At 36.2% G+C, this 23,840-nt stretch overlaps 1 protein-coding gene across 1 annotated transcript in view; it reads left to right on the top strand.

Annotated features, from left to right (window-relative positions):
- Positions 1 to 23,840, top strand: part of LOC145247954 (outer dynein arm-docking complex subunit 2-like) — a 627,728-nt gene that overhangs the window by 355,066 nt on the left and 248,822 nt on the right. The window contains exons 14-16 of the mRNA XM_080109601.1: positions 13,231 to 13,341; positions 15,501 to 15,713; positions 21,803 to 21,984. Coding sequence (XP_079965727.1) covers positions 13,231 to 13,341; positions 15,501 to 15,713; positions 21,803 to 21,984 — 506 coding nt within the window. The remainder of the gene's footprint in view (positions 1 to 13,230; positions 13,342 to 15,500; positions 15,714 to 21,802; positions 21,985 to 23,840) is intronic.

The following is a 23,840-nucleotide window of genomic DNA, read 5'->3' on the forward strand; positions in this document are numbered from 1 at the left end:
GGGACAGAGATAAAGAGACTATGAGAGACACCGAAAGGAGACAGGCAGAGAGGGTGTCAGAGAGAGATAGAGGAGGAGAGAGAGAAAGAGAGAGAGACAGACATAATGCGTGCATATGTGTGTGCCATGGGATATATTTAGAGTAGTAATGGAGAGTTTTGTTGTCATGGCAAGGAAATTAAAGGAGAAATAAAGAGAGAAGGAATTGAAGAGTAGGTGGGGACCGAGTTGGGGTCGAACCCAATGCAATATTGTGTGGTAATATGAATTAAGAACGGGTTTCCGTTAGTTAACGTTACTTCGTTCGTTGAAATTAGGAAAACAAAGGCAAAAGAAATGAAGAAAAGAAGGAAAAGTAATCAACAAGTGTAAGAGAGGGGAGAAGAAACTAGGAAAGTAATCAACAAGTGAAAGAGAAGGGAGAAGAAGGTGAAAAACTGGAAAGAAAGGAAGGAAGGAAGGAAAGAAGAGATGGGGGTCCACCCGCTTTCGGGAGGAGCAAGTTTATTGTGATCTTAGACGCCCTCACCGAAGAATGCCGACGGGACTACTTAGACTTATTTTTGTAGAGCCGGAATACTACTTCTCCTTTAGGATGCTGGCTCATTTATGGCACCTCCTAACCTTGTGTCATATCGCTTCCTACCAGGGTGGGAGTGTAGTAACTACTACTCGTAGTACGCCATGTTGGCGCTAAGTACTACAACTGTCGTTCTTAATATATTCTGTCTTGTTGAAAATACAAATACCTGTATCTGTCCCCGTGTTTTTTAGTGATCTATTTGGGCCACAACAAATCTTGCGACAAAGAAGGGGATACTTACAACACATTATTATCACCTACAACAAACCTAACTTCGAACATGGATGAATTCAAAACTATTATTATTCAAATGATGAAAGCTCACATGGAAAAACAGGAAAAGGGTAAATCCCACATTTGTACTCACACACTGAATCTATCTTAAAATGGAGGGCATACTCAACTAAAAAATAGTTTTTCAACGAAAATACTTCATATGTCCTTTGTTTTGACAGATGCCGAATGAAGAGAGAAAAAATATTCTCAAAACTTTACTTGAAAAACATTGCGGCTAAAACAAAGGAAATTAATATGTAAAAGTAACAATCTACAACATGGATGAATTTAAGGCCATTAACATTCAGATGATGAAAGCCCACATTGCAAAACTGCACAAACTACAAAAACAACAGGTTCTACAATAACAGAAAACTGAATAAAGTGTATTCTAAATGAAAGATCAATCACAAAAATCATTAATAATTACTTCTCAAAAGTATTAACTATAAATCACATATTAACTGCAGCAAAACACTGTAGAGGACACTATAAAACTTTGATGTACGTTCCTAATGAAGACAAAATGTTCGACGCTTTCTTTAGAAGGTATGAAAACTAGTTAACGTTAATTGCAAAGATTGGCCTGATACGAAAAATATTTGATTAATTTTATGAAAGTTAGAAGTTGCTGAATACAACAGATTTGTAGTCTGCATTCTATATAAAAGAAACGGATCTGGAGTTCGCGTGTAATTTACTATCAGAACATTTCAGCCCCAATACGTCATTTTTCTACAAAAGGTGGCAATGTTTTAATTTGGCTAAACATGACGACGAAGATTATTTAGCGTTTGTGCCCGTCGTAAACAACCGCTGTAACGATTTAGAACTAGCGGAATTGTCAGCAGATGATTTTAAATGCCTAATTTTTGTTCAAGGAATAGTCTCGGCAAAGAATACCGAAATTAGACAAAGAGTACTAGCGAAACTTGAAATATGGAGTGACTGTAAATACTGTCTCTCGTAGTACGCCATATTAGTGCTAAGAACTACAACTCTATTTCTTAATGCATTCTGTCTTGCTGTAAATACAAATAGCTTTTTTCTAAACGTTTTTCGTGTCCGAGTCTTGCTTAGTAAATTTTCTTGGTCATAACGACAATGTATTATTTATGTCTTATTTCGCATCAGTTGTTTTCTTTTGGAAACACCGTATTCCAGCCAAGGGAACTGTTAAAGTTAAGATATTTTAATTTGCTCACCAAAACAGCTTAAACTGACATTATTGTATACAATTCCATTGGAGTCTCTTCAATTCTTTTACTTTATCGTGGCAGATCGACAAAAATGATACTTTAAACTTAACCTTAGCAGTGTGGCGGAATTATTATACCAAGCTTAACTTTGACAGACTGACGAATATGTTATTTCAAATCGGCGAAAATACCACATTAATTGTTATAGACTAACAAAATACTATTTCAAACTTTAAGTGTTATAGACTAACGAAAATGCTGTTTATAACTTAAGTGGCCATTCAAGAAAATACTCTTTTAAATCTGAGCATGACAGACTAACAAAATACCTTTTAAAACTTTCACAGGGGACATGAATTGGAACAGATACTGTGAAGAAGGTGGGCTCTCTCTACCATGCTAGAAAGTTACTTACGCCTGAAAGTATCCTGTACCTCTACAAAGCCACCATTCGCCCATGTATGGAGTATTGTTGTTACGTTTGGACTGGTGCATCTGCTACTAGTCTCTCACTCCTGGACAGGGTTCAAAAGAAAGTCGCCAATCTGATAGGTCTTGAACTGTCATCTAAGCTTCAACCTCTGTCGATTTAACGAAATGTTGCATCCCTCTGTCTGTTTTAAAAGTATTTTAATGGTGAATGCACTGACGAACTTGTACCTCCTCGGCGTGAACACCCCCGACAAACCTGACAAGTAACAAAATCCCACCCCTACACAGTAGAAATCCCAAGATGTAAGAAAGCCTTCTGCTCTAATAGTTTCTTCTCCAGAACTGCTGGACTTTGGAATTCCCTTCCGGATTCCTGCTTCCCCGACTGTACTGACATGCAGAAGTGCAACTGTAATTTGAACGGACATCTTTCTGCTCAACTCCCTACATGGTATCCTTGCAAATTATGTCTCTACATTAAAGTGGCTTGTTTGGGATGAAAATGTAATTTTAAAAAACTAAGCATGACAGACTCATGAAAATACTATTTCGAACCTAAGCATGGCAGACTAACAAAAAATACTATTCACGCCTAAGCATGACAAAACAACAACATATCATTTCAAATCTAAGCAAAACAAACTATTTCAAACTTAAGTGTGACAGAACAACAAAATATTATTTCATACTTAAAGGTGGCAGGCCAAAAACAATTTTCAAACTAAAATCTGGCGCTAAAGCAAGAATAGTATTTACAAACTTAAGCGTGGCAGACCGACTGACCGACCGAAAGGTTGCGTCTTTTTTTATTTATTTATTATTTTATTTTATTTTATTTTTTTTAGATGGTTGGACGTATCTAAAAAGAGCTTTTAAACTATCCGTTATCGAGTGTAATTACAAACAAAGCCGAAAAAAGCAAGTGTCCTATCAATGGAGCAAAGCGTTTCTGACCAAGTCTACGATTATAGAAGAAGTTGGATAATCGTGTGGCCAATGTAGCAATTAACTAATTCATTGTTGTTGGAAACAGTCAAACTCGGGGAGAGTGTTGGAGTGTGTCATGTCTAAGGTGTATTCGAACCATCCATCACAAGTGTGTCTGAAGCTGAAACTACACGGTTATTCTATTACAAATGGAGATTTGGTATATGTCTGTCTGTATCTGGAACTATACTATTACTTCTATTAGAAATGAAGATGTTTGAAGCCAAAATTATTCTAAATTATCTATCTATATATCTAAAAAAAGTGAACGTGTCTGTGTGTCTGTCTGTCTGTGTGTCGGTGTACATTTTCCTTCGCAATAACTCTGCCAATTTTAAGTCTACAGACTTGAAATTTGATATACAGGGTACTGAGATTTGGGAAAATCTATGTGATCGGTTTTCGGCCAGAAATTTGGCGATTAAGGGGTCAAAGTTAAACGATTTGATCTTGAGACCTCTACCAAACTCCTCCCATAATTTGGGGTCTAAACACTTGAAATTTTATATATAGGCTCCTTGGACATGGATCTAACTTAATAACTTGATTTGAGCCCAAAGCAATAAATGTTAAGGGGTCATAATAGGGGTCAAAGTTAAAAAAATTGACCTTTTTTTTTTTTTTTGCTCAGAATACACCTCCAAACATCCGGGCAACGCTGGGCTGAAATACTAGTATATATATAAACGTGAACGTGTCTGTGAGTCTGAGATTTGGGAAAATCGATGTGATCGGTTTTCGGCCGGAAATTTCGCTGTTAAGGGGTCCAAGGTCAACGATTTGACCTTTGAGAACTCTACCAAACTCCTCCGACAATTTTGGGTCTACACACTTGAAATTTTAGATATAGGTTCCTTGGACATGGATCTAACTTAATAACTCGATTTGAGCCCAAAACAATAAATGTTAAGGGGTCATAATAGGGGTAAAAAAAGTTTTAAAAATTAACCCTTTTTTTTTTTTTTTTTTGCTCAGCATACACCTTCAAACACCCGGGCAACGCCGGGCTGAAATACTGATAATATATAAGAATCGAATTGACTATAATATATGTAAATATATTTAAGCGTATTTTACCATGCTCCGCTGGGCGTCCCTGCTAGCTTAGACAAATACTTCTGCAGTTTTAACAAAAGAGATATAATAATATCAGGGCTCTCCATTTACGCTGGACATTCACAGAATGCCAACATCAATATATTGCATATGAATGACCTTTGTGGAATTTCCACAGGTCCCACTAGTTCTTCTTCTTCTTCTTCTTCTTCTTATTGTTATTATTATTATTATAGGCTCACAGGGAGCTTTCACACAGGTCTTCGGAGATCTTTCCCTGAAAACAGCCTGTGGTATTCACTAGAAGCTGAGTGACAACAAGTCTCCCCAGGTTTCCAGGACTCTCCTTCTCTTTCGATAACATTTGCAAATAAATTTACATCATCGCAACAGCTGCCTGCCATTGATTTCTCGTTGGCAGTAGCTATTGGTCTTTACTGGGATTTGAGTGGCCCTAAGCCTCTCCAAGGCCCCAGTTCTCTTTGCACTTATCCGGCGGAGGTCTGATCAGTTCATCGGTCTTTCCTTCCTCCTTGATTCTACTTGGCTATTTTATCTCACTCTTTGGGGGGAGGGAGGCAGTGATGTGGCAATGGGAGGATGGGGTTAGAGAACTTATAGATATGCGGCTTCAGTGTTCTTGGTTCCATGTTTTGCCTTTTGCAACTTTTTGTCTGGCCTGCACTTGTTGCTCCTGTGTGTTGGTTTCCACATTCAAGGGTTTTTCTTAATATTTCAGCTGTTTTCATGATTGTTGTTCGTTGTATTTTTCCAGTCATTCCTTTGATTCCAATTTCTCCCCTTCTTTTTTCAAAGTTTTTAAGAATTGTTCCTAGTGCTCCCACTATTATAGGTATCATTTTGATTTTCTTCATCTTCCATATCCCTTTCAGCTCTCTGGCTAGCTCTGTGTATTTTCTCCGTTTCTCCTTTTCTTTGATATTCACCCTGTGGTCAGCTGGAACAGTAAAGTCTACGATTTGACAGGATTTTCTTTTCTTGTTAATTATTACGACATCCGGTCTTCTTGCTTGAATGGGTTTATCAGTTTTATGTCCATGTTCCATAGGACTTTGTGATTCTCGTTTTCAAGTACTGTTGCCGGCTTATGTTTGTACCACTTGTCTGTGCGTTTGAGATGCAGTTGTTTGCATAATTCCCAGTGCACTACCCTTTCCACTTCGTTGTGTCTGTTCTTGTATTCCTTTGGGCCAGTTTGCTGCATTCACTTATTATATGGTTTATCGTCCCGTCTCTTTGTCCACAGAGTCTACATTTGCTGTTTTCTTGTGTTTTGTCGATCTTTGTTTTGATGTGGTTGGTTCTTATCGAGTTGTCTTGTGCTGCAGTTATTAGGGATTCAGTTTCTCGGCTTATGTGTCCTTTTCGCATCCATGCCCAAGTGTTTTCATTATTTTCATCTTTTATCATCCTTATGAATCTTCCGTGTAGTTGTTTCTCTTCCCACTTTTCTTTTTTTGTCTTATCCTTTGTCTCTCTGTTTTCTGTTTTGTTGATTTTTTCCGTGTCTCTCATTGCTATGATTATTCTTTCAGTGTTTCGCATTAAGTATTTTTCTAGTTCTTTTTAGCTGTCATTCACAGTCTTCTATATTAACCAGTCCCCCCCCGCCGTCTTTCCTTTTTACGTAGAGTCGGATGTAGTGCGTTGTGCATGGTCATGAGTTTCCTGATCTTCTGCTCGAGTTGTCTCAGTTCTTCTTTAGTTCACCCTATGGTCCAGAGTATCTTACTAGCGATACTACCCATGTATTTATGCCTTTTATTAGGTTTCTGCTATATAATTTGGTTTCGAGAAGTTATCTTGTTCTCCTGACGTATTCCTTTCTAATTCTCTCTTCCATTTCTATTGCTTTGATGGTGTCTGCTTCCAGTACTCCCAGGTATTTACAGTCGTCTTGTTCCCCTAGTGTCCTAATCTCCGTTTGGTTGGTTAGTTCCATGCCTTCTGTCGTCTCTAGTTTTCCCTTTCTTATAACTAGTAGTGCGCACTTTTCCATACCAAACTCCATTTGGATATCCTGCCTGAAGATCCTGGTGGTATTTGTTAATGTCTCTAGTTCATTTTTGGTCCTTGCAAAGAGTTTCAGATCGTCCATGTACATTAGGTGATTAATGTTTTCCTCCATGTTAGAACTTGTTCCAGCTTGACACTTTCTCAGTACATTATTATTATTATTATTATTATTATTATTATTATTATCTAAATATTAATTTACTGGTCCGTACACTCAGCGTCACAAACAAAAAACATCATCATCGCTAACATTAATTAATGAGAAACGAATTACCTCCCTTTATAATCATTCTTGATCAGTTAAAAATCATTAGAACCAATCATTTTTAACAACAAAAAAATATGTTTACAGTTTCAAATTTTACTTTATAATTTTAAAAAAATTATGTTGAGAAGAGACTAAGTTTTTTTTTTCATTAATTATTGTTTCTTTTTAAAATTTAAAAAAAAATGTGTAATTGAATTGACATCTCTTCCTTTATGATTTATATTTAAAAAATTATGCGGAAAAAAAAAACCCAATGTGTTGGGTGTTGAATTTTCATTGAAAAAAATCTAAATTTTTTAAAATCAATTATTTTTAACTTTAAAAGTTTAAACAAGAATTTGCTAAAAAAAATTGTTTTTAAATTCGTCGTTACTTGTTTCATTTTATCTTTTTTGATTCATATTTATGTGTTTTAAAAATTTTCAACTGCCATGGAATTTCCACTGGTTCCGCTAATTATTATTATTATTATTATTATTATCTACCTCTGCATTCCATGTTTAAAAAGGATGTGTCCTCTATAGTATCAGACCTGACCGAATGGTTAATTATAGGCATAGACCGATTCATACCCTCCAAAAAATTCCAACAAAAACCTAACACCCAGCCATGGTTCTTCCCAGAATGTGTTGCTGCCATTGTGCACAGAAATCGGTTTTTCCATAACTATCAACGTAATAGATGTACTGAGACTAAAGTTGCTTTCAGGGCTGCCAGCAACCACTGTAAAAGAGTAATAAAAAATGCAAGAGAGCTATATGCTCAGTCTGTTAAATCAAAAGTAGCTGAGCAGCGGCTTGGTTCCCACCAGTTCTGGCAAATAGCAAACAGGATCCTGAACAGAAGTGTGCGTTCTATCCTAAGTACCATCAATGTACCTAAGGTCATCTCATCAGTATCAGACAAGGCCAGACTATTTGCCAAGAACTTTACAGCTAATTCTACTCTATGCAACGAAAGCCATCAACTCCCCATATTTCCTCCTATAACGAACAACACGCTCTGCAACATACAAATATCTGTGCGTGAGGTCGCCAAGCTAATCAAGAACCTTGATTCCAGTAAAGCAACTGGCCCTGATGGCATTCCAGTTATAGTGCTGAAAAAGCTCCAACCAGAACTTGCCCCCATACTTACAAAACTGTTTAAGCATTGCCTTAAGGAGAAGTGCTTTCCAATACCCTGGAAAACATCATCAGTATGCCCTGTATTTAAGAATTCAGGTGAAAAGTCATCTCCCTCTCAGTACAAACTAATAAGTCTCCTGTGTGTCATGAGTAAGTTGTTGGAATCCATATTAAATAAAGAATAGTCAACTACCTCAGCAGAAACAACCTTCTTAGTGACATGCAATATGGTTTCCGCTCCGCAAGATTTACAGCAGATGTGCTAATGGTTATATCTCATAGGATTAGTGAATCTCTTGACAAAGGCTTCCTTTCCAGGGCAATTGCTCTTGACATATCGAAGCCTTCAATAAGGTATGGCATAAGGGCCTACTTCACAAGATTTCCAGCTACGGTATCACTGGAAATGTTTTCTCAATCATTAAATCATTTCTCTCCAATAGGCTCATAAGAGTAGTGGTTGATGGGCAGAAATCAGAGGCCTACACTATTAATGCTGGAGTCCATCAGGGATCCATCCTGGGCCCAACTCTCTTCCTGATCTACATCAATGATCTCCCAAAACACATACTTAAATCATTTGTTGACATCTATGCTGATGACACGACCATCTATGGCAACACATCAAAGGCCGTAAATGACAAAGTTCTCTCTAATTCTCTGTCCTCTGATCTTAAGCATGTGGTACAGTGGGAGAAAAGGTGGCTGGTCACTTTTAATGCATCCAAAACCAAGCTTCAATCTTTACATCATCAACGCTCTGATCCCCATCTGGCATCAATTGAAATGGATGGTTCTTGTCTTGGGGTGGCTCCATGTTTTGACAAGCTTCTGGGTTTGACCTTTACTCCTGATCTGAAATGAAACACGTACATCAGGTCTGTTGCCAAGGATGCTGGGAAAATGGTGGGATCCTTCTACCGCTCCAGAAGATATCTCACTACTGATACAATTCTCTATCTGTATAAAAGCCAAGTACATCCAAAGATGGAGTACTGCTGCCACATCTGAGCAGGAGCTGCTAAAAACAGCCTATCCTGCCTTGACAGAGTACAAAATAGACTTCATAGCTTAGTGGGAGATGCCTTTTTCTCTTTCCTGCAGCCTCTCTCCCACAGAAGAAACATTGCGAGCCTGTCTTTGTTTTATCGTTATTTCCATGGCAAGCACTCATCTGAGCTCGAATCTCTCGTCCCCCCTTGCCAATCTTTCACGAGAAACACCCGTATGGCTGAATCTATTGTCAATAATTTTCCCCACTCTTTATCTGTGCCTAAATCCAAACGTAGATTCCATGAGCAGAGCTTCTTTCTCAGAACTGCACGACTGTGGAACTCTCTTCCATTTGCCTGTTTCTCACCTGACTACAGCTTGGATGTCTTCAAGTCCAACATAAACAAATTCCTGACAAACCGCCCCCTTAAGTAAGACACTCTATCAAATCTCCAATATTAATGGTTACTACAATACTATCTCATTGATTACTGTAAACGCAATAACCCTTATCCCTGACAGGCCTCCGGTCCTTGATAAGTGGTGACCTCCATGTAAAAAAAAAAAAAAAAAATAGGATTTTAGAGGCTTTGTGGCTTAGTGAGGGATGCCCTTTTCTCTACCCTTCAACCCCTCTCCCACAGAAGAGACGTTGCGAGCCTATCCTTGTTTTATCGTTATTTTCATGGCAGGTGCTCGTCTGAACTCCAATCCCTGGTCCCCCCTCGCCAATCTTTCACGAAAAACACCCGTCTAGCTGAATCCACTGTGAAAAATTTCCCCCACTCTATATCTGTGCCTAAATCAAAACGCAGATTCCATGAACAAAGCTTCTTTCTTAGAACTGCACGCCTGTGGAACTCTGTTCCATCTGCCTGCTTCCCTCCGGACTACAACTTGGATGTCTTCAAGTCTAATTGTTAACAAATTCCTAATGAACCACCCCCTTAAGTAAACACTCCATCAAATCTCCACACTAACGTAATGTACTTGCAATAACCCTTATCCCTGAGTGGCTTCCGGGCCTTAATAAGTGGTGATCACTGTGTAAAAAAAAAAAAAAAAAAAGACAATAAGCTTTAAAAAATCCCAGTAGTCTGTCTATTAGGGTTATGGCTAGTAGTCTGTCTATTAGGGTTATGGCTAGTAGTCTGTCTATTAGGGTTATGGCTAGTAGTCTGTCTATTAGGGTTATGGCTAGTAGTCTGTCTATTAGGGTTATGGCTAGTAGTCTGTCTATTAGGGTTATGGCTAGTAGTCTGTGTATTCTTCCAGTGGAAGTCTAGTTGATGTGCATCCTCCTCTATCTTGACTATTTATGACTACTTTGTGTTATCTCAGCCGTAGCTGATGCCTTTTTTTATTACGTGGGGGGGGGGGTTACAGTTTATAAGATTTCTTATAGTTTCAATTCCCTCGATTTTATTATTATTATTATTATTATTATATACTTTCACTTCATGTCATAATCACGTTAACCCACCAGTTCCCACCATATCACCGAAGTTAAGCAACGTTGAACCTGGTCAGTACTAAATGGGTGATCATTTGGGATTTCCAGGGGATGTATGTGCTCTCCGCTTATCTCGGCATTGTTTCCAGTCATTCTGGACTTCTTACAATTGACTTAAACAGTACCGATTCCGGAGAGGTATGGTTGGATATTGAGCAATCCTTGCATCACAATTACACGCAAAGCTGCCCCTACAGGAGCATCCCTTGTCTTTCGAGACTCAATGGAGGCAATAATACTTTCTCTTCTATTTTATTTTATATGCCTTCGTAAAATGCCGGTTAGCCCTGCAAGTATATCAATCTAGGCAACATTTACGTGACTTGTGACTTTTTTCACCACAATTGAGTCATTGAAACTCTTCCATCGATTTTATTTTATTTTTTTCATACGATGTGACTTATGTAAATACATACTAAATATAATTACGTATTAAATAGACCGCACACGTTTATTGATGACTGACACCCAACACATCGAAGAAACAGTTTATATAGAAAAAAGTCATTATTATCACTAAATGTTTTCACGCAAGTCATTATCACTGATTGCTCGCTGATAATAAACGATTTATGCTTTTTAATTAAACTCTAAATTGTATAGCTTAGAGATATAAATCTATATATAAAAGTGAAACTGTCTGTCTGTGTACATTTCCCTACCAAACTATTCTGTCAATTTTCAGTCTACAGACTCGAGATTTGATATATGGGGTACTGAGATTTGGGAAAATCTTTTTAATAGGTTTAATCGGGCAGAAATTTGGCTGTTAAGGGGTCTAAGTTCAACGATTTGTCCTTTGAAAACTCTACCAAACTCCTCCGCCAATTTGAGGTCTAAACACTTGAAATTTTAGATGTAGGTTACTTGGACATAGATCAAACTTTTTAATTGGATTTGAGCCTAAAACAATAAAACTATCTTCAGACAATGCTCATCTGGAACCGTAAAGAGTAGCGGTTTCAATCCTACCCAAAGCCGGCCAGAGGCTTACTTGGCCAAAACGTGGTGAGACGACAACAACTACGGATGGCAGTGATTGCTGAGAATGCAGTTAGGAGATTCGAAGTTCCTATCGTCGCGGTTACCACCTGACGAAGGTCAGAGGAATAGTTGGCCGAAACGTTGTAAAGCAACAACTAATAAAATTGAGAATAATAGTCCGCAATAAAATAAATTAATATAAATAATCCTCATCTCAATAATGAATTCCAATTAAAATAATATATATAGAGGATTGGTTATTCGTATTATTTTGCTTCATCTGACTACTGTTCTCATCTTGAGTGTGATTTTATAGAAATAAAATAGGTTTAAGGCTTCTTAATAGAATTGTCCGCAAGGACCCGTGGCGCAGTGGTTAGAGTATTTGGAAGAATCAATTGCAAAAAGTGATATTCTCCTGAAGGCTGTGAGCGACCGAAAAATACAATTGCAAATTACTCAGAACCAGTCATGGCTGATGGAACAAGAGCATGCTACCTCCGTGAAGTAGATAAAGGGTTCCGCACAAAGTTCCGTCTAAATTCCCGAGTTCAACAGAAACATTCCAGAATTCGACAAGATACACCTGAAGAAGGTCAGAGATTATATCGACCGAAATGTTGTGAAATTCACACTCAAGATGAGAACAGTAGTCCGATGAGTCCAAATAATGCGAATAATCAAACTTTATTTATTTCATTAAATATTTTAAATCCTCTCACAATATTCTTCATCATTAAACTGGCAATTATTCCATCTTATTTATCCTTATCCTCGACTGACATCTAGCCTTTATAAGTGGTGACCCATGCATAAAAAAAGTGTTAATGTGCGGAATCAGCTTAATGTAAATCGTTGCGATGTCTACTTAATAACCAGTAAAAATCTCTATTTATTAAATTCGTAAGCGGCCAATGCTTTTTAGGACATAATCGAGAAATGTGTCCAATCTAATATTCTCCATTTCTCATCCTTATAATTATTCTATCTCCTTAACCCTTATGCTCTTTTATCAATGCTTGTCTTTTCGTGATATCTTTAATCATACAACTTGAGTGGCTTTTGGTCGTTATAAATGGAGGCTCATTATTAATAAATAAAAAAAACACAAACAAAAAAAAAACTTAGCGCTTTTTTCCTTAAACAAATTTGGGTTTTGTATTACTGTACACATAGATTCGAAAAATTTGTCAAAAAACAAATATATAACAAATAAATGTTATCAAAGGCAAGATAAGTAACTTTTCTACCCAACTGGATAATTTTTTTAGTGTTTTTATTACATGTAACATGTTTATTCAGTTCGAAAAACATACAGAGTTTACCGATGCACTGGAAAATTTAAAATGGCGCCGGATTCTCTGTTGAACTCTGTAAGTTTGGGAAAATGAGTTAAAAATAAAAAATATACAAAATACTGTTAAAAACCCACCGAATATATGTCAGCCTATGTCACGGTAACATATATTGAGCGACTTTCTAACAGTATTTTGTCTAGTTTTTTTATTTATAACTCCTTTTCATAAACTTACCATGTGAAAGAGAGAGTCGGTGCCATTTTAAATTTTCCAATACATCGGTAAACACTGTATGTTTTTCGAGCTGAATAAACATGTTACATTAAATAAAAACACTAGAAAATTATCCATTTCGATAGAAAAGTAACTTTGATTACATTTATTTGTTATATATTTGTTTTTTGACAACTTTTTCGAATCTATGTGTACAGTAAAACAAACCTCAAATTTTGATTTAAATATTTTATCTATCCGCAGCCAAGTTACCGAGTTGCCATCAGAACTGAAGGAATGATTGAAGACCTCGTGAAGAACTTGAAGAGTAAAAATGAAGAATTGGTCATGTATTGTGCATTTGCAATCTTCAAGGTGAGACAGTATACAGTTATCTCGTTGGAAGTTCAAAGTCAAACCAAAATAGCAATATCGATACTTTATTCTGAATAGCCAATTTTTTTTTTTTGGGGGGGGGGGGAAGGGGGGTTCTTCCAGTAAATATGGCATGAATAGCATGAAGCAAAGCTAAAGATTCCTAACTTGAGCAAACAGTTAATAAAATATGTTAAAAAACACTTTGAAATGAGTTAAAAACATATTTAATCTGAAAAGGAAACACTAGATAAATGGATAGTCCTTAATCCGCGGAGTTTCGAAGAAATACTCTCCTTCTCATCAGAGGGTAGGAATTAGCAAAATGCGGGATCGGATTTTGCATGCAAAAGTATATGATGAAACAACAAGTAAGTCAAAGATCTTACTTGAAAACAAAATAAGTTAAGCAGAGGGAATATAGTAAAGAAAAAGGTGATTACACACGAATGGACAGTCTGGTGGAAGATAAAAAAATCCAGTGACGGTAAAATCCAAATGTAAAACTTCAAGAAAGTTAATTGAATTTCCATTTGTACAAGTAAAATCCAAGGATATATATATATATATATATATATATATATATATATATATATATATATATATATATATATATATATACACACATTCAGACAAAGAATTATAAAAAAAAAAAACTTCCTGGATTTTCAATGATAGACTAATATTTATCTTTATAATTTTAATTAAATATATCTATGTGTGTGCGTGTGGATTATATATACGTATATATAACACACACGCCTATGCCTGTGTGTATGTGTGTGTGTGTGTATGTGTGTGTGTACACTATTCATTCTATATAATTCATTTCTCATTGAAAAATAAGTTCTTTTTCGTATTTTTGTATCCTTAACAGATGGATTTTCAATAGTAGACTCTAATATTTATCGTTTTTAATTTCAATTATATGTATATGTGTGTATATGTGCGTGTATTATATATATTTATTATATAATATAAAGCTGAATGTGAGTGTGTGTGTGTGTGTGTGTGTGTGTGTATGTGTGTGTGTCTGGTCACGAATAGGCTCCTATATGGTTGACTATTTTAAAAAACTGATTACATATAATGATAGAAAATGTATCGAGACACAGGAATGGGTATGTTTGATCTGGCAGAACGGTGGTTCATTCAAATTGTGGGGTCTGCATTTGTGCCTGGACCACAAAGTATGGAAATAAAATATTTAAAAATTAAAAAAAAAAACGTTTACAAGTGTTTTTGATATAGATGTACATAAGAATACTTTGATAAGTATGTTTTAACTTAAATAGGGATGGTATAATAAAATTGTGGGGTCTGCGTTCGTGTCTGGCTTCCATAGAACGGAAATAGACACACACTTTAATAAAGACTTTTATATCTATCTGCGTAAGTATACTTTGATAATTATGTTTCAGTTTGAAGAAATATGGTATAATAAAATTATGGGGTGTTCGTTCGCGCCTGACCTCCATAGAATGGAAATATGTCACAAAGTGTAACAAGGTTTTTTAATATAGATCCACAGAATATTGTGATAAGTGTTTCAGTGGGAACAGGTATGGTATAATAAATTATGGGGTTTATCTATTTTATTTTTACTTTCATCATATTTTGCTTTGGTTTTGATACCCCCAAATTCGAAGCTATCTCTTTACAACCCTTTCTTTTCATAACCTATAATACTTTCATAAATCAGAGTCCATTTTCTGTAGGCTGTTTTTGAACCCAGTCAACGACGGATACTTTTGCTAGTATATATATATATATATATATATATATATATATGTGTGTGTGTGTGTGTGTGTGTGTGTGTGTGTGTGTGTGTGTGTGTGTGTACTATTCATTCTATAAAATCCATTTCTCATTGAAAAATAAGTTCGTTTGTATTCTCTCATGATGGGCATTTTTAAATTATTATTTTTTTTTTTTAACTTAGTGTTTTGTCCGGTACCCGTTTTACTCTTGTGATTTAATTACGAGACGGAAGGGATATATATATATATATATATATATATATATATATATATATATATATATATATATATATATATATGTACATCTTTATGTAGGCTTGCGTTCACAATATTTGACACCCAAGCAACGCAAGATAGATCTACTAGTTTTGTTAATACGTTTCCTCTTTATTCTTTCAGTGTGCAGAAGACAAAGAAACTCGTGATTTGGTGCGAGAATTCTCTGGTTTGGCACCGTTGGTCGCCATTTTGTCATCTGCAAATAAGGAGTTATTAGCAGCCGCAACGGGAGCCATCTGGAAATGTGCCATCAGCCGCGAGAATCTCGTTCAGTTCCGTGAATTGAAGACAATCGAACAATTGGTCGCATTGCTCAGCAAGCAACCCGAGAAAGTAAGAAAAAACATTTTATTTCAGTTGTATAGGCAAAAATTTTTGATTTTATTTTACATGGGCATCAGCACTTATCAAGGCCCAGAGACCATTCGAGGATAAGGGTTAAGAGTGTACAGTAATAGGACAATATCGTAATTGTTAGTAATGGAAATTCGGTAAATTTGTTAACTTAAGTGGAACGGCTCCTCAAGAACTTGTTTACGTTGGACAATCAGCTTGTAGTCAGGTGGAAAGCAGGAAAAGGGAAGACAGTTCCACGGGTGTCCACTTCTAAGAAAGCAGCTTTGTTCATAGAATCTACGTTTAGGTTTATGTACAGATAAAGAGTGGGGGGAATTATTGATAGTGTTTTCAGCTAGACGAGTGTTTCTTGTGAAAGTTTGGCTAGGGGGGACCATAGTCGAGCACTTGCCATGAAAATAACGATAAAGCAGAGACAAACTTGCAACATCTCTTCTGTGAGATAGAGATTGCAGGGAAGAGAAGAGGACATCTCCTACGAGGCTACGAAGTCTATTTTGAACTCTATCAAGCAGGACAAGTCCTTTCTAGCAGCTCCTGCTCAGATTTGGCAACAGTACTCCATCCTTAGACGTACCTGGCTCTTATATAGATAGAGAATTGCATTAGCAGTGAGATATCTACTGGATCGATAGAAGGATCCGACCATTTTTCCAGCGGTCTTGGCAACAGATTTGATGTACGTGATCCATTTCAGATCAGGAGTAAAGGTCAAGCCCAGAAGCTTGTCAAAACATTAGACTTCTCCAAGACGAGAGCCATTCATTTCAGTTGATGCCAGGTGGGGATCAGAGCGTTGATGATGTAACGATAGAGGCTTGGTTTTAGATGCATTAAAAGTAATCAGCCACTCCTTTCCCCATTGTACCACGTGCTCAAGATCAGAGGAGAGAGAATCGGAGAGAATTTGGTCGTTTACGGTTTTAGATGTGCTACTATAGATAATAGTGTCATCAGCATAAATGTCTACGAATGATGTAAGGATGTGATTTGGTAGTACAAGAAAACCATTTTATATATATATATATATATATATATATATATATATATATATATATATATATATATATATATATATAAATGTATATCTGTAAAAATATTTTTAACCTTTATATATCTAATTTTAAATAAATAAGAATGTAAATATACTAAATACTGATCATAGTGGGGGTGATAAGTAGTTAAATGGATTAATCCGCAATCTTATAAATACAAGACTGATAAATTAAAAAATATATCCATTTTAAATGTGGAAATTGATGAATCACACAGGTAATAAATTCATTTTTATAGTATGAAAAGGTTATTAATTGCAATTAAGAATAGGAAATTGGATCAAATGTTTGTAACATGTCTTCTTCCTAAGATTAAGGGTGATGGTGTTTGATCAACACTGCTGGGGAGCCATGATGTAATATACTGTTTTGTTTTAAATCCCCGAAACAGTGTTTCATGGTAAGCAACTGATGATCCCTTGAAAAATAAATTATTGGTACTATAGTAAATTCGAGAGCAAGTTGATGCAGTGATTGCAGGTGATTGAATGACTTACTGACTAGATGGTTTTCTAACGAATGATAAAAAATATTTTTTTGTAGTTTTAAAGGTTAAAAACTTCAAAGACTATATATATATATATATATATATATATATATATATATACAGAAAGAGAGAGAGAGAGAGAGAGAGAGAGAGAGAGAGAGAGAGAGAGATGTGAGTCTATTCAGTCTTTGTTTATATCCGCACATCTAGCCAAATTTGATCCGGATTATCCGTGGAAAGAATACGTTTATATAACTTACATTTTCAGAATAAATTTGCATCTCCCCCCCTCTCACTCTCTCTCTCTCTCTCTCTCTCCCTCCCTCCCTCCTCCTCTCTCTCTCTCTCTCTCTCTCTCTCTCTCAGAATGTTTCTTTCTTTACTTACTCTCGTTCTCCTTTCCATTCTCCTGCCAGCGTTTTCTCCTTACATTCGCTATCTACAGAATCGCCACCCCATTCCGCATTCTTCTATACAAAAAGTGCATCAGTACTTGAAACTATCAATCTCTAATGCATCCGTACACATCCTGTATCTCCTGTATCGTCGCAAGTGCTTTCCCTCCGCACTTTTTAAAAATCGTAAGCAACGAAGAAGGTCAAAAATGGCAATTGTATTGTTCTTCTCAACGCGGCTCGAAACTGCAGGTTCGCGGGCTTGAACTGTTGTTAATATGTAATGTGAAGTGATATTTCACGATTGACCCAAAAACAATGTTTTATCGACGATGAAATAGTAATTCTCAGACGCAGGTTCCTTACTATAATGCAAAATCAGTCAAACGTGATCGTACAATAAGCTAGAGGCCCAATCCAATTCATAGACATTAATAGTGTTTACTTTGTAAAGCATTTATATATATATATATATATATATATATATATATATATTAAATTTTACCCATCCTCAAATGGGTAATGTTCTAGCACACACACACACACACACACATCTCTCTCCACATCTATTATAATAAAGAATTCTTGTTTGTTTGTTTATATTTTGGTTAATATAGACAAAAGGTACACTATTTCATAGATAGATTTTAATACTGAAAACTGGCCCTTATGCAGTTTTATTCTTGCATGATTTCTATATATACTATCTATTCAAAAGGAATCAACATTCAAGAGGCTACCTCATTTGCATATTGCATTAAAGAAAATCTGTTTTAATAATGAGCTTTAAAGTTTTAATGGAAATTTTTAATACAATCGTTCTAAATATTCTATTTAGAAATATTATATATAGTTAATTTGCTTAATTTATTTTTAATTTAATTTACATTTAATTTAATTTTTCATTATCAATATAACCAACATCAGCTACGTCTAAAAGCGGAAATAAGTTTTCATTTAAACCATGAGTTATTTCCCTTTAAGCTATGAAATTTTATTTCCCTGTTTGAATTGTATAGGTGAAGAGGACTTTTATTTTATGCTTCCAAAATTCCAAAATATGGACAACTTTACGGAAAATCGTAACAACTTAGGATATTTAGTATATCTTAAATAGTATGTAACTATATCTTAAATAGTATGTAACTAAATAGTATGTAACTATATCTTAAATAGTATGTAACTAAATAGTATGTAACTATATCTTAAATAGTATGTAACTAAATAGTATGTAACTATATCTTAAATAGTATGTAACTAAATAGTATGTAACTATATCTTAAATAGTATGTAACTATATCTTAAATAGTATGTAACTAAATAGTATGTAACTATATCTTAAATAGTATGTAACTATATCTTAAACAGTATGTAACTAAATAGTATGTAACTATATCTTAAATAGTATGTAACTATATCTTAAATAGTATGTAACTAAATAGTATGTAACTATATCTTAAATAGTATGTAACTATATCTTAAATAGTATGTAACTAAATAGTATGTAACTATATCTTAAATAGTATGTAACTAAATAGTATGTAACTATATCTTAAATAGTATGTAACTAAATAGTATGTAACTATATCTTAAATAGTATGTAACTATATCTTAAATAGTATGTAACTATATCTTAAATAGTATGTAACTAAATAGTATGTAACTATATCTTAAATAGTATGTAACTATATCTTAAACAGTATGTAACTAAATAGTATGTAACTATATCTTAAATAGTATGTAACTATATCTTAAATAGTATGTAACTAAATAGTATGTAACTATATCTTAAATGGTATGTAACTATATCTTAAATAGTATGTAACTAAATAGTATGTAACTATATCTTAAATAGTATGTAACTAAACTCTCCTCCTGGCAATATATGTTTTACCTGGCAATGCCGGGTATGTACATACAATATATTCAATTTTCTGAAAAAGTTGTTCGTCAGTGTATATTTTTGGCCAACTTGTGAAATGGAAATGTTGAACTTTCTGTATTAATTAATCTGCTACTATAGCCTACTGGATCATCTTCGAAGTGACAGGTAGTGATCTCACTGTAAGAAAAAAAAAACAGCGATAACTTCAAATTTAACAGATATAGCACCAATGACGGTGTTTTTCACTGCTTTTTGAGAAGTGATGAGTCGGGATAATACATATGCCCGGCCAATTTTGCTGCCTGGTTGGTATCTTATGGAAAAGACGTAATCTAAAAGTTTTTTTTTCATTTCCCATTGCATAAGAGACTCGTTTCTCACTCTCCTTTTCTCTTTCTTCAACCTTCTCTCTCTCTCTCTCTCTTTCTCTCTCTCTTTCTCTCTCTCTCTCTCTCTCTCTCTCTCTCTCTCTCTCTCTCTCTCTGTTACCAAGGTCGCTGGAAGAAATATTGGATCGTTCTACTTCTCCAGCAGGTATCTCATTCCTGACGCAGTTATTTACCTATATAAAAGCCAAATATATCCTGTGGTGAAGTACTATTGCCACATATGTGGGATTGCTGCTCTGAGCACCTTTCTTGCCTTTATAGAGTTCAAAACCAATATCGAAATCTTTTTTATTGTTTTTTTTTTCTTTTTCATCCTAAACAAGACACAGAGAGACTTAGTCATGAGAGGCAAGATTTGCAGGAATACTATTTAGGGAATCAAGCAACGTAGATATCTGTTCACATTACATTTGAATTTTTGTATATCAGTATAGTCAGGGAAGCAGTGCTCCGGAAAGGATTTCCAAAGTGCAGCAGTCCGAGGGGAAAAAAGCTATTTGAGTAGAAGTTTCTAGGGATCTCTCCAGTGTAGAGGTGTGATCTTGAGCTTGTCAGGTTTGTTGAGGGTATTGTCTTCGAGGGGGTACTAGTGATAGGAGTTCGTCAGAACACTCACCATTGAAATACTTTTAAAACATGCACAAAGATGTCACGTTTCGGCGATAGAACAGAGGTTGGATTTTAGTTGATAGTGCGAGATCTTGGCGACTCTTTTTTTTTAAACTCTGTCTAGGAGCGAGAGACTAATGGCAGATGCACCAGCCCAGATGTGGCATCAATATTCCATGCATGGGTGAACAGTGGCGTTGGAGAGATACAGGATATTATCAGGCGTGAGTATCCTTTTAGCACGGTAGAGAGAGCCCACACTTCTTGCAGCAGCCTTGGTAATTACCTCAATGTATTTGTTTCAATTCATGTTGTCTGTGGATGTTAACCATAGAAGCTTGAAGGAAAGTAATCGATGGTTTTTTTCTCTTCTTCTTACAACCGTTTTCACACAGAAGAGACGTTGCACGTTTGTTTCTGCCTTACCGTTATTTTCATGGCAAATGCTCAATTGAGCCTTAATCTATGCTCCCTGAAAAACATAAACTCGTCTAGCTACAAACACTATCAATAATTTCCCCCACTCTTTATCTGTGCCTAAAACTAAACGTAAATTCCATGAACAAAGCGTACTTTCTAGAACTGCCTGCCTGTGAAATTCTTTATCGTAGGGCTGCTTTCCAGTTGGCTACAACATGGTAGTTTTCAAGTCCAATGTAAACAGGTTCTTCTTGAGCCGTCCTCTGAAATAATTGATTTATACCCAATTTTCCCATCTACTGATCATTACGCTGTTGGGTTTGGGTTTTGATAGATGGTGACTACCAAGTAAAAACGCACACACACACACACACGCACGTGTGTTAACACACACACACACACAGCTGTCTTCTCGGCTGTCATTCACGTTGAGGATTCGTTCGCAGAACTCACTCCGACAAATCGGGCCCTCTTCTATTGGAACCAGACATGGCCCGGCTCAGTCCTCGGAGGTACATCTTCCCAGGCATTACATCCTCTCTTTAAGTAGAGAGTTGTATATGGCCGATTGGTGAATGCCGATAAGTTTTTTTATTGTTATTTTTGTAGACATTTTCCCGGAGTTTTGGCTTCCCCCACCCCTACGTTGCCATCTTGTGTCTCATCTTCCCTGGAGTGGGAAATAAATAAATAGCAGTTGTCATGTCTCCCCCCCCCACTAGATATTCTTCACAACCTATCCCATCTCTCCCCACTTGCACGTTTCTATAAACTTACTCATACTTTTTTTTTAAATGTATGTTTTGCTGTTTTGTTTTCGCGCAGGTCTTGATCAATGTGGTCGGTGCTCTTGGTGAACTGGCCCAGGACCCGCCGAACCGACAGACGATCCGTAAATCAGGCGGCATTACCCAGCTAGTGAACCTTCTGACTGGCACTAACCAAGCCCTGTTGATTAACGTCACAAGGGCCGTCGGTCAATGCGCCGAGGAAGTGGAAAGTATGGGGTAAGGCAACACTTTTTTCTCATTGGTTCAAACAGATCACGTGACCAAAACCTCAAGTTTTTTTCCTTTTTTTTTTTTGTTCTGTCGTATTTTTCGATATCAAGTCACCTCAAAAGGGTTGATATGCCGTTAAACACGTTTTTAATGACGTATAACCCGGTAATTCATAACTAGGGCTGTGACAACAGAATATTCTTTTCATTCTTTGCACTCTCGGGTATATATCCGACACAGTAAGACACAGTCAATCAACCGACAACCAGATCCGTCTATATAAGAACTTATAAGATATTAACGGATATATACTCAAGAGTCAAAACAATGAAAAGAATATGCTGTTGTCACAGCCTTATCAATAACTGTACAGCAAATTTCAGGTTTTAAAAAAGTACATACCACAACACCTGTTTCAGTACAAGAAAAAATATCCTGATACCAAATCTGCCTTTTTAAATATTTTTTTTTACTTGAAATTCACCCCTTATCAAGGTCGGAATGCCACTCGAGGATAAAGGTTAATGGGTGTGAGTGCAATAATCGTTAATGGCGTTAATGGTGTAAATTGGGTAGAATTTGATTATTTATGAGGACGGTTCAACAACAACTTGCTTACATTGGATTTGAAGGCTGCTATGTCGTATTCATCTGGGAAACAGCACAGAGGAACAGTGTTCCACAGGCGTGCAGTTCTGGGAGATAACCTTTGTTCATAGAATCTGCCCTTAGATTTAGGCACAGATAGAGAGTGGGGAAAATCGTTTATAGTAGTTGTAGCTAGTCGAGTGATTTTGTGAAAGTTTGGCAAGAGGAGAAGAACCATAGATTGGAGTTCAGTCGAGCACTTGCCATGTAAATAAGGATAGAGCAGAGAAAGGCTCGCAACGTCTTTTCTGTGGGAAAGAGGTTGCAGGGAAGAGAAAAGAGTATCACCTACTAGGTTTCGAAGCCGGTTTTGAACTCTATCAAAGCAGGATAGGACGCACCGAGCAGCTCCTGTCCAGATGTGGCAACAGTTCTCTATTTTAGGGCATACCTGGCTCTTATATAGATAGAAGTTAGATACCTACTGAAGCAGTAGAATGATCATTTTTCCAGCGATCTGATGTTTTCCCTGAAAGTGTTTTGTGCTTTTTTTAGTAGAATGAATGGAAATTTTATGTGTTTTCATGAAGTAAAAATATTCTATTACTTCCATGTTTCTGAAGGTTGGTGATTCAATCTCCAGTACAGGCATGTAACATACGACGTGCCTTCAATAAGTTTCCAGACTATTTCTCGTATGGTCACTTTTATTAACAGTATGCACATGAAACTTTATTCCCCTTCGAAGTAATCTCCTCCGGCTGCAACGCACTTGTTGTACCATTCCAACAACTTTTAGAAGGTACTATAGAAGTCTTCTTTTGTGAGCATGTCAATGACCCTCGTCACAGTCTCTTTCATTTCCTCAAATCTCATAAGGACAGCCTCTAAGGTTTTCCTTGGGCTTAGGGAATAACCAAAAGTCAAACAGAGCAAGGTCCGGACTATAGGGAGGGTCAAATATTCTGTAACAAGGATGGAGTTGTGAACTGCATCTTTAAGACAAACTTCATAACAAATCTTGTGCATTTTCAATTGCTGATTTATTTGTTGAAATCTGTTTTAACAATCAAACACGGAAACGGTTTCATGACAAAACTGTATAATTATTATTTTGCCCGTCAGTGGACGTCGGATGTGTCGAGCAAGGCCAGTAGAAAGGTGAAAGGTAACGGTCGTGTGCCTCTCTCCGTCCCTCTATTTGTGTTCGTCGAACCTCTTGCTTTTATTGACAGTTTCTTCCTTTATTCCGTCAGAGGTCAATATGTGTGTAC

Source organism: Euprymna scolopes, chromosome 26 (assembly GCF_053919585.1).
Source record: "Euprymna scolopes isolate OS-2025 chromosome 26, ASM5391958v1, whole genome shotgun sequence".
NCBI lineage: Eukaryota > Metazoa > Mollusca > Cephalopoda > Sepiida > Sepiolidae > Euprymna > Euprymna scolopes.